This window comes from Lissotriton vulgaris, chromosome 3_1, assembly GCF_964263255.1.
Source record: "Lissotriton vulgaris chromosome 3_1, aLisVul1.2, whole genome shotgun sequence".
Lineage (NCBI taxonomy): Eukaryota > Metazoa > Chordata > Amphibia > Caudata > Salamandridae > Lissotriton > Lissotriton vulgaris.
This window is the reverse complement of record NC_141689.1, coordinates 1,444,362,705-1,444,375,394: the sequence shown is the minus strand read 5'-3', so window position 1 is coordinate 1,444,375,394 and position 12,690 is coordinate 1,444,362,705. Positions and strand designations below refer to the sequence as shown.

The 12,690-nt window shown below is 40.8% G+C and overlaps 1 protein-coding gene across 5 annotated transcripts in view; it reads left to right on the top strand.

Annotated features, from left to right (window-relative positions):
* Positions 1-6,454, top strand: part of EPHA5 (EPH receptor A5) — a 726,990-nt gene extending 720,536 nt beyond the window's left edge. For 4 of the 5 annotated variants that reach the window (XM_086961930.1, XM_086961929.1, XM_086961927.1 and 1 more), the window contains 2 exons: positions 606-761; positions 5,461-6,454. In XM_086961930.1, coding sequence (XP_086818056.1) covers positions 606-761; positions 5,461-5,566 — 262 coding nt within the window. In that variant the 3' untranslated portion in view covers positions 5,567-6,454. Of the gene's footprint in view, positions 1-605; positions 766-5,460 lie in introns of those variants that run through there. The other variant, XM_086961928.1, reaches the window with a different exon arrangement.
* The last annotated feature ends 6,236 nt before the right edge of the window (positions 6,455-12,690 follow it).

Sequence of the window (12,690 nt, the reverse complement as noted above, 5' to 3'; positions counted from 1 at the left end):
GCTAAGAGACATATGCTATATCAGTCTGACATCATTGAATGAGCCCAAAACCCATCTAGGATTGTGTACTGTTTTATGTTAAGAGGAATTGGTCAGACTGCTTCTCTTTGTGCCAAAATTGAACTGCTTTGCACAGGACTGGTTAGCTTCTGTAATGGTGGCATTAGCTCATGAGCATTTCCATCAAATTGTATGCTCTGTCTTAAGTTACAAAGTATCAGTTTTTAATCAATGTTAAGTTGGTAAGCATCCAAAATAACTTAACCAAGGAATTCCTATACAGTGGTCAATTGTGGATATGCTGAGGTTATTGGCTGGCAGGAGTTTGAAACAAGGTGCTGCAGACAACAAACTCATTAACTCCTTCCATTCTCATGACGAGCTCAGCTCGTCATGCAGCACAGTGCTCATGTGCTTATGACGAGCTGAGCTCGTCATGACCACACCCGTTTTTATTGCTGTCCAGCACAGCAGAGGAATATCTCAAGCAGCGATGTGGTTAAGCAGAAATAACGCGTACCTTCTTACCCCAACCACCCCAAGTATTCTAGCAAGCTCACGAACCACTGGTATCACTATTGACTTTTTCTTTTTTTTTCTTTCAGAGTATCCAATCTGTTGGGGGAACATAATCCCCTCGGAATCAGTGCCTACAGATCAGTGGGCGATTGGCTGGAGGCCATTAAAATGGGACGATATACACAAACATTTTTGGAAAATGGATACAGCTCAATGGATGCAGTGACTCAGGTGACCTTGGAGTAAGTAAGCTTTCCAAATTGGCATGGTAGCATCAGTCCATCTGCAAGGTAAATGTAAATGTAAATGTGTTGTATTTGTATAGCGCGGACAGTCACCCGTAAGTATCCCGGCGCTTGTACTCCTACCACAAGGGAACCCCTCCTGGCTTTTCCTTGTGGGGTGTCCACTCCTGGGCATCCCATGGTGAAACCAGGCATCCCTTGTGCATCGGGGGCCGTTGTGGAGACTAAGCAAGCTATTGCCCAGAGTTGCAGCGTGGGGCCCATGCTTAGATTCGGCACTGAGGCGAGAATATCCGGTCAGAGGAATTTAAGCCCGATCCCGCCGATGCGGGAATCGAACCCTGGTCCCTGGCCAGCGTTCTGCATCAAGGTCTGCCGCTCTAACCATTGAGCCACACTTCTCCACCAAGTGAACCACTAGTGCATACTCCTTTGGAATTGTGATTTTATTCCTAGTACTGCTAAGCCTTTTGACTACTTGTTTGAATTTTAAGGCTGCAAAATTGCATGCCTTTCTAAAATTCTGAACTGTAGGTGCAGCAAGCTTGGGCGGAAACACTCTCATGTGCAACTAATACCCGATTTAACCTCCACCAACACCCTCATATTACATTTGAAAACATTAGATTCATGTGTTGTAGATGCCATGAGATGTGATCAGTTTCCAACAGGGCCACTGAGAACTTATAAAGAATTTCTATGTCCCAAGGTTGAGACCCAGATTTATATGTGGCTGCCTTGCAAACGTCATGGTATTATAGAGAAGTCAGCAACCTCAGATGTTGAGTCTTCCTGGTAACATCAGTTTCCATAAGATACATGTGTTTACTCTGTGGCAATCCCTTAAACACAAACAGAAGATAATACCCATCTTTTCACAGAACCTACCTGTCCTAAGCTGATTTTTCCATTATAATATATTTAACCAGGATATATGTTTTCAGGTTTCGAATTGGGAGAGGATTGTATACCTGTTCAAATGTAGGCTCCTAAGCATCTGCCCATGTACTTCTCTTTTAGTTATCCAGTCTGTAGGATTATTAGCACATCGGAACACTATTTTCTCTCCTGTGGTTTATTTTGTTGTCTCGCCTTAATTGTTAACCTTAAAAAAATTAGTATTTTAAAAAAATATATATATAACTTGGTCGAAACATGGCATTAAGTGAACCTTAATAGAGGTTTTATGTTATTTCATCAAAAAGTCAATGCACAGACCTTTTTTTGGGCTTAAAAAGAAATCAGTTCCACATTATATGACAAAGTGACAAAGGAAACAGTTCAAGAGTGGAGCTCTCATCTTAACAAATTTAAATTATTTGTTGTTTTAGTGAAATATTATTCTAGCTTCATGTGCAGCCATTATCATATGTTTAATAAAAGCTCCAAGAAAGGTATAATTGGGAATATAGCACTACAGATACCCTGGGTTGGCCTCCTGACTAGAATATTTAACCATCAACAACTAAATGCTTTTGAGCATAGCCATTGCTAATTATAGTTCAGGCTTTACTATTAATATTTTTATAGTTTTGCACAATTACTCTCAGAAAGTGCATGTTTCACTCTGTTTTGTGTGTTTTTTCAAGTTTAAAACAAGAGGTACAGCAGTAATACATTTTCTAATTCCTCAAGTATCACAATTTGAATGGTTTACTTTATTTTTTAGCTTTTTCTACTTCGGTGCAGTTCAGTCATTGCTCCATATTGTTCAAAGAGATTATACCCGTATTTTGCCAAACGGTATTTGTGTCATTGAGAATATGGTCAATGAGATGGCCACGTTGAGGACAAAACAGTTCACCACAATACATTCATTTGATGTATTTATAACTCCATTTAGTGATTGTAAACCATATTGGCATACCATTTTCTCTTTTTTATCTTCCAAGCTCTGTTTAAGTTGACCATTTTTATTGTCATTTGTCTGGTTCTTCTTGCAGTTCCCTGTTTTGCGTCTGGTATTTGAGACTGATTGTAAATTGCTGTGTGATTGTATTTGTGGGCCATTTATTACAACTTTGTCAAGATAAATGTAGGCTAATGAGTGGCAAATTGAATGACACTTGACCTTTGCGCTGACCCCACTTTTTAGTCACTTTAGTAAATTGCAGCGTTTAACTGCCATTAAGTGACCCTAATTTGTTGCGATAAACCACCCTGCTGTCAAGTTTTAAAAATTATCTTTATTACCCTTCTGTCAATTGTGGCTTCCATGGTTAACTTGTGTATAGGCAGCACGATGGCAGCTTAGCACAAAAGCATATGACGGGAGTTTCTAATAATGCTGGTGTCGATATGTTCTCATTTATTTTAGGAAACCCAATATAAGAGTTAGTGGGAATATAATTTACCGTTCAGCTCCTAAAAACACATACATTCTAATAAGGGTGACCAACCGTCCGTAAATTTCACAGACCGTCCGTTATTTTAGTATGATGTCCACAAGGCGTCCGTAATTTGGTGTACCCAAATTACGGACGACTTACAGACATCATACTAAAATCGAAATGGGAAATTTCAGTAAGGTATGCCGTTTTCCTGCGAGAGGCCCACTGAGTTTAAAAGATTTCACTCGGGCCTCTCACACTTATCTTTTAAACTGAGGAGGCTGCCTGCAGCAGGCCCTCCCAGACCTGGCGCAGACTGGAGGGGCCCATTGTCATTCTGAGACACAGCTGATTAGCACTTATAGAATGACAATTGGCCCAATTGTAGTGACAGCATGTGGGGTGTCTTCTCCTGCATCTGACTAGGGCAAGGCATTCTGCTTTTATCTTGGCGCCATGCTGGAGAAAATAAAAATAAAATAACTAACAGCGTTTTCACTGTACATTTAAAAGTCAGATTGTAACATACAAATAAAAAAATACTATTTAACGTTTATTGTTACATTAGCACAAATCTTGATTGCAGAAAGTGCCTGATGTCGCTTTGCAAAGCTGCGCGCATACTAAAAAACTGTGACGTGCACGATTGTCTCAACCTTCTATAAACTTATTTTGACTTGTTTTTTTTTTGGTTGTCTATTTACATACTTATATATTATTGTGCGACCTCCTCTGATATGTCTGTAAATTGTATGTTTTGTCCCAAATTTTTGTCCTGAATTTTCACCTTCTGTCCTGAATTTTTGTCCTGAATTCTGACCCTTTGTCCTTAATTTTTACACCGACCGTCCTGTATTTGCACCCATGCCAGTTGGTCACCCTAATTCTAAATACCCTTAAAATATATTCTTTATGTGGTGTGTCACACAACACAGTATTGAAGCTAACCTGGATTAGCTTTCCAAACATTCAAGGTTGACACACTCTTGCGCTATACTCAGGTAGAAGCAAAAAGCGGAAATATGTGCAAATTATATTCCTGACAAAGATTAGAATAGATATTCTTCATTTTTCTCCATTCACAAAATCCCAGATGGTATTCTTTTTTTTAAAAACGACTTCTGTTTCCAGGCATACTCCTGCACTCCAAAACATAATGATGTAAGTTGACTGCAGATTAAAATGTGAATTTACGTAATTCATTTTGTTAGCTTTTATAGATGGTGGCTAGTGCATTTTTGTGGAGAAGCCACCTCATGAAAACGTGGAGGAGTTGGTGAAACTTTCATTTCTTGCCTGCACGAATTTAGGGCTTTATTAAGAATTTCCTGCTGGGCCAGCGAGCCGCCAGGCCAGCTTCCCGCTGCCACACCGCCAAAACCATAATACGACCGCCTGCTGGATTCCGACAAGAATTGAGGTCTGGACCATGGCGAATCAGTGCTAAGGCTCATATATTAGCCTTAGCAAGACACTGCAATGGAAATGCCATAGACGTTCCTGCAGGGTATGTAGACAGGGGGGCACATCATGTGCCCCCCTCTGCATGCATCCTCCGGCGCAGAGGTATCCGGACCCTGCATTGCCCCCTTTGTTTCCTCACCACCACCATACCGTGATGGAACTTTCTTGCTGTTCCCATTGCTGTGCCTATATTCCAGGCACCACCATAGGAAAGGCAAAAGACCGTCTGCCTTACACAAGTTCAACTAGTAATAATGCAAACAATCCTTGTGCAGCTCTGCCGGTGCTGTGTCGATGGAGAGCTGGCTCAGCACTGCCAAACTCATAATCGACCTCTAAGGTCTTTGATTGAGAGAAACAAATCATTAATGAGAGCAAGTGAGAGGGAGAACATTATAGAAAAGAAACAAGCACATGATTAAAAAATGGTTGTGAGCTGCCAGACTCCTGAAAATCTATTTTTAGCTGGAATACTAGCATTTCAAATTCAACGGACAATGTAAAACAATACATTCAATCCAAAAGATTAAAAAACAATCAAGGCTGATTACTTTTGTAGCCTAGCATTTGCCTTAAAAAATGTACCCCAGTGAACAGCTTCAGTCATTCAAACAACACAATTATGAGTCTGCTAGAGGGGAGAGCGTACCAGTTCTGGTTAACTCCCCCAAAAAAGTGAAGGAAAACGATTTACAAAGTGGAGGCCAAATCAAGCATAAAGATTCTAGGGAACTAATTAAAAATGACTCACCCGTCTTTTTGTTTTGCCTCAAACACAGCTCCTGCCAGATACAAAAACAGCTACTTCTGGATATGTATTAACGTTGTGGGGGGTCATTCTGTACAGCTTTGTGTGCGCTGCAGAGTAATTGAAGCCATCTTTATTTTCTTCTGCTTCACAGGGACTTAAGAAGGTTCGGCGTAACCCTCGCTGGGCACCAGAAGAAAATTTTGAGCAGCATTCAAGAGATGAGGGTCCAGATGGTGAATGGGATGGTGCCGTTGTAACCATTGCCAAGCGGCACTTCCTGAAGCAAGCAATCCTGCACTTTGTTGAACAACCCTGAGATTTTTATTTCGGGGGAGGGGCGGAGGGAGGGTGGGGACTTGGGAGATGAATATGGAAAACAGAGTTACCACGACAAACGGACCTACCTAGCCTCAGCCACTATATTTCTAATCAGTGTTTTCTAAGAGAACCATCCTCTTCTTCATTTTTGTGTGTTCATTTTCATGAAGTAAATGTATTATGCATGGAAGATGGAAACGCGCAGGCCCTACAAGCGGTTGCCCGTTTCCTGATGCTTCTGCAGTGAGAGTTCCCACCACACTTTTGTCTGTACATCAAATGTATATAGCACCTTGATATACCGAATTACAGCAGCACATGTTAATACTTCCAAGCTTCCAAGGACTTACTTGAAATGGAATAAGGTTTTGGAGCCACTTCCGGCTGCAAAAGCTGCAGTTTACTGACGTCTTCTTCAAGTCCTGCCTGTCTACAGAAGTGTATTGAAGAGCAATATGATTAGATGATTTGTTGATAGATAACTTGTTTTGTAAATTAAAAGTGCTGTTACACAGTACAGAATACTAGAGACTAGTGTAAAAACAAAATCGTTGCTTGGTCAATTGCAAATACAATATATTTATTTTTTGTGTTATACGGTTGCTCTTAGTTTGCTCTTTTTGTGAAATCAATGCATATGCTGTAACTCATTGATATGTAAATAATGTACAGTTTACTACACACCCAGGTACAGGTTTTGTGCTACCCCTTTGGCTTGTATTTTTGTTGTTGTTCGGCCCTAACAACATACAAAGAGATTTTAAACACGTGACAAGAAACTAAAGAACTTTTTCAATAAATGGACATTTCTCTGTCTCTGCTCCATGTGACTGGATTGAAGCTTTCTACCTGCTCAAATGTAATTTGCAAGAGGTAGAATAGCTCTGCAAATTGAGCTCTCACGCTTGAGATCTGTGTGAGAACTGCAGATACATGTTAAATCCTGCCAGGTTTCACTCAACATTTTATCCCTCTGAGATTGATAAAATGAGTACACATTTAAATGGCTAAAATAATTGTATATCAAATATCTTATGTAATGCAATCAAAGAAAGGCCAACGGTGAGGGCACTCCCAGGTATGCACTAGGGAATAGTCCACAAAAACAGTTCTGTTTCGGATATTTTCCTTGATAGGTTAGGTGCTCTTCTTCCTCAGGTCCACTGTTCAGACCGAACAGATCCACAAATGTAAGTATTGAAGGAAGGAGCGCCAAATTCACAAAGTTAAAGGTCAACAGTCCATGTTGTAGTCCTTATTCTTTTTTATTTTTCAACTAAGTAACAAAAAGTTCATTTTCCAACAGAAAAAGTCATTTAGTCCAATATCAATAATCCAGTCTGAGGATGTGATTCAATAATTTTCTTGTAGAAGAAAAACAAAGACAGCCTACGCGTATCGTCCTCAAAGGGACATCATCAGGGCTGTAAAAGTAACAGAACAATGAATCAATTTAAAGCCACAGAATTCAAACATAAACATTATCACCATCCTCATGGTCCAGCATAAATGTTATAAGTTTCAAATGTTCAAAACTGCCATACTGTTATTGAATTGAACCGCAGTTAGAAAAAATTGTATTGTCTATTTAACAATCTATGTATAATTGATACGCCATCTGGAGAACCCACCAACTAAAAAAGTTTACGTCAAAGTTAGTCAAGTTGATTTATAAAATCAGAATCATGCAACATACATAATCATTTGGTTTCTTAGTTTGCAAAACATCCCTGTACAAACTTGAAAAAATGCAAGAAACATACCTAATACATGCTATCAGTCATTAAATGTTGTAGAACTGTATCACCCTTCATACAAATAAGGTAAAGTCTCCGACTCTTGATGGGCCTGTGATTTGAAATATACTGTCAATATCCAATAGATCCCTAAATTAACTCACACTAACACTACTATCAATCTATATGCCAAGGAGTGTACCCTTTCTGTTGTCCAGATAATATCCCCTGTATATTTCACAATTATCCAATATTTCTACTGTCATATCAAAAACCCCATTTAATTTGATCAAGGAAAATTTTTCTTACCTATGAAAATCTGTTCATGTACCAAACGGCTCAATCAAAGGTCTCCTTATATCTTGAAGAAATTGTTTCATATAAATCTAAGAAAGTGAATAAACCGACTATTTGTATATCTAATCCAAGTGAGACTAAACATCTAAACATATTCACAAAAACCCATGGCCCGTTCAAAGTCTCACCTGTTTGCTAAAGTGTAGAGGAGCGGCAAAATGAACTGCTGCGGCGTCAACGGGTCATGATACTCCTGCTGCACAATCGAATATGCACTGAGCCTCTACTTTTATGCCAAGTCTGATCCAATCAAAAAACATCTACGCGCCTGAGTAATTACTTCAAAATAGTGCTCAATCTGGTCCGCATGAATAACAACCAATGATCTTCGAAGTAGCGTCTCGAGTAAAAGTTTGGCCAATCCGCAAAATGACTCGCGGAATGATGCCTGTTCCCTATCTGGTCCTCCATGCTTGTTACTACTGAAAATAAAACTTTATCTAATCCGCGTGCTCGATTCACTGACCCACGCGCCTCATTCTCTGACTCGTGTCATGCCGTCAGTCCCGGAAATAAATCAGTAACTAATCAGAGATAAGTTCAAAAGAGATGCTTATTATGCTGACTTAAGGTTAAGTTCACCCATTCCTACAATGGTTGTAATTAAACGGAATACTGCGCAATTCATCACAATAGGAAGAAGCGAACAGATCTGAAATACCAAACATTTCCCACACGCATTTCAATACTGGTTGGGAAACCTTAAAAATGCAACAATGTCTTATTCTTCTCAACCGCGTGTGGCGATGCCTCAGTTTCAATATGCCAAATCTCAAGGCATGGTCCAGTGAGTTTATTTTTTATTTTTATAAAACTGTAGAAAAAAATAATCCAATCCATCAGAAATAAAAAGAAAGAAAAGAAATCACCCCCAGTTATTCATCTAAGGACGAAACAGACTATCAAATCTCCCAGCCTACAAACATAATGTATTCTACAATTCAATTGCTACAAATAATTAAGTCATTATATCGATATGTCCAAAGCTGATACGACACCAACTACATAAGCGTTGTCCATTTGACACAACCCAAATGAGATTCAAAACGATAATTCAGAGAAAGTAATGAAGCTCTGACTCACTGTTCAAACCAACGGTAGCAGACCTGCACCTACTGATCCATTTGGCTTCCTGCTGTCTTAATGCCTGGAGTTGAGGTGCTGGTAAATGGACGGACCACATTATAATCTGTGCCTGATTCATTGATGATATTTTAATCATATGGAGGGGTACACAGACCGATTTGTTTCAGTACTTTGATTACTTGAATGAGAACAATTTTTATGTTGCCTGGGACGGACCACATTATATTCTGGGCCTGATTCATTGATGATATTTTAATCATGTGGAGGGGTACACAGACCAATTTGTTTCAGTACTTTGATTACTTGAATGAGAACAATTTTAATGTTGCCTTGACTTTGAATTATAGCACAAGTAAAATTAGTTTTCTAGATGTAGAACTGTATGTTGAAGGTGACAGCATCATGAGTAAATTGTACAGACAGAGTACTGCCACAAATTCAGTACTCAGAGCAGACAGTGCCCATCCGACCTCAGTAACCAAGGGTATCCCCTATGGGGAAATGATCAGAATACGAAGGAACTGCAGCAAGGATGAGGATTTCTATAAAGAATTGGACCAATTACAGCATAGACTACAACAGAGGGGCTATAAACACCAAGACCTTTTGAGAGCTAGGAAAAGAATTATGCATGTTGAAAGAAAATCTACTTTAGAGCAAAAGCGAAGGGACAGTGCCAGAGAACGGCTGGCTTTTGTGACTACTTTCTGTGCTCAAAAAGATTTAATTTACAAAGCTCTAGGAAAGAATTGGGACCTGCTGAAGGGAGTGCCAGGCTTAATTCCATTGATTAGTGAGAAACCTGGGATTATTTATAAAAGAAGTCCAACCATCAAAGAGTTGGTTACCCGAAATTACCTTGAACCCTTGCCAGCAGTGAATTTGACTTGGCTTCCCAGATCACCGAATGGTTTTTATACTTGTGGTTCGTGTAATGTTTGTGACATCGGTCTAAATAGAATAAAGGACTTTGCATTCAACACAATAAGTAGATATACTATTAATGAGTTTATTAACTGCAACAGTATTGGAGTTGTATATGCAATCATATGCAACTGCAATAAAGTTTACATTGACAGCATGAAACGCATGTTGAAACTAAGGATACAAGAGCATAAATATGCCATCTTAAATCTAGATGATAGATCACCCTTGTACCAACACATTAAGGACAATCACTTGACGCAGCAGAACATAAAGTTTCATGGGATTCAGAAAATTACCCCCAGAAAGAGAGGAGGGGATTGGGTACTAACATTAAGACAGCAGGATGCCAAATGGATCAGTAGGTGCAGGTCTGCTACCGTTGGTTTGAACAGTGAGTCAGAGCTTCATCACTTTCTCTGAATTATCGTTTTGAATCTCATTTGGGTTGGTGTCAAATGGACAACACTTATATAGTTGGTGTATCAGCTTTGGACATCTCAATATAATGACTTAATTATTTATAGCAATTGAATTGTAGAATACATTATGTTTGCAGGCTGGGAGATTTGATTGTTTCGTCTTTAGATGAATATCTAGTGGTGATTTCTTTTCTTTCTTTTTATTTCTAATGGATTGGATTATTTTTTCTACAGTTTTATTAAAAAAAAACTCACGGGATCATGCCTTGAGATTTGGCATATTGAAACTAAGGCATAGCCACACGCGGTTGAGAAGAATAAGACATTGTTGCGTTTTTAAGGTTTCCCAACCAGTATTGAAATGCCTGTGGGAAATGTTCAGTATTTCAGGGCTTTTCGCTTCTTCCTATTGTGACGAATTGCGCAGTATTACGTTTAATTACAACCATTGTAGGAAGGGGTGAACTTAACCTTAAGTCGGCATAATAAGAATGTTTTAACTGAACTTATCTCTGATTGGTTACTGATTTATTTCCGGGACTGACGGCATGACGTGAGGCAGAGAATGAGGCGCGCGGGTTAGTGAATGGAGCACACGGATTGGATAAAGGTTTATTTATTTATTTATGTCATTTCTAAAGCGCGCTGCAACCCTACGGGCATCCTGGCGCTGAAAAAAGTGCAACTAAAAAAACTGAACAGCAAAGGGACAAGTGAGTGGAACAGCTCTAGGGAAGTGTAATTTTGGGGAAAAGCCAAGTCTTTATCCTTTTGCGAAAAAGCAACAGTTCGTTGGTTTTCCTAATTGCCAAGGGAAGGCTATTCCAGAGATGAGCTGCAGCTATGCTAAAAGCTCTGCCACCATGAGTAGCTTTCCTAATCCTAGGTACACTGAGGAGGTTAGTGGATGAGGAGCGGAGGGTCCGTGTGGGTTCATACCACTTGAATTTGGCCTGAAGGGGCTTAGGACCCAAACCATGCGCTGCCTTGAAGACGGTGCACAGGGATTTGAACCGGATCCTCTGATGAACGGGCAGCCAGTGCAACTCAGCTAGAGCAAGGGAGGGGGAGGACCGACGTCCTCGAGAAAGCACCATCTTTGCAGCTGCCGCCTGGATGCTCTGGAGTCTGGAAATCAGATAGGCAGGAGATTCCAGTAACAGAGCGTTGCAGTAATCCAGGCGGCTGAGGATGGTACTTCTGACCACGGTTGCTCTGGTGTGTGCTGGAAGTAAAGGCAGCAGCTTTCGAAGGCCCCGCATTAGGGCGAAGCAGCTGCTCACCTGTCGACGTTGGTCTCCAGACTCAGGTTGTCATTGAGACTGTCCCCCAGATTCCGCACTGTTTTTACTGGTGCCAGTGGCTCACATGAGTCTAGAGGCCAAAAGCCAACAGGCAGGTTTCTGGCTATTCTTCCCACTTTGCATTGCATTATCTCAGTTTTGCTGCTGTTAAACTGTAGTGAATTTCTTTTTAGCCAGGTTGCCATTTTCATTATGCAGGTGTGGAAGGTCTCAAGAGATTCTGCATGGGCACCATCCAGGGAAATCATCAGCTGCGTGTCATCCGCATAGTTGATCACGCTAATGCCGTGAGCCTTGATGATGGCCATCAGGGGCTGCATATAAACATTAAAAAGGATCGGGCTAATCGCAGACCCCTGAGGGACCCCATGTGGGACCATAGCGAACTCAGACTGATACGGGGGCAATGCCACTGCCTGCCATCTATCTGACAGATAAGAGCGGAGCCAGTCAAGTGCCATACCCTGTACTCCAAAGGTTTTCAACCTAGTCAGCAGGATGTCGTGGCTCACCGTATCGAATGCGGCGGACAGGTCAAGCAGAATCAGAATTGCTGATTCTCCCCTGTCCGCCCTCATTCTTAGGTCATCCAGTACCATCAGTAAAGCTGACTCGGTTCCATGGGCTGGTCTGAAACCGAATTGCTCCTCTTCAAGGATGTTATTTGTTTCCAGGAAGAGGGACAAAGACCTACTGACCAGCCGTTCCATGATCTTAACTGGGTACGGCAGGAGTGAGATAGGCCGGTAGTTCTTATGGCAATTGGGGTCCAGATTAGATTTCTTTAGCAGCGGTGTGACAACTGCCTGTTTCCACTCCCTCGGCACAATGCCTGTGCCGAGGGATTGGACACATAGCTGGCGGAGTACAGGAAAGAATTTAGCCCCAAATTCTTTAACTATTTTATGGGGTAGAGGATCCAATGGGGATCCAGATGCTACATTGAGGGCTAATTGTGTGAACTCTTGTTCTGTGGGGGTAACAAATGTATCCAGGATAGCCCCTGGTGCTAGGTGTTCATCTCCAGTGGTAACAAGCATGTTGGGCCAGATTGGGAACAGGTATCGTTCCACGAGACTTTTTGCAGATTGGCCAAACTTTCACTCGAGACGCTACTTCGAAGATCATTGGTTGTTATTCATGCGGACCAGATTGAGCACTATTTTTAAGTAATTACTCAGGGGCGTAGATGTTTTTTTATTGGATCAGACTGGGTTTAAAAGTAGGGCCTCAG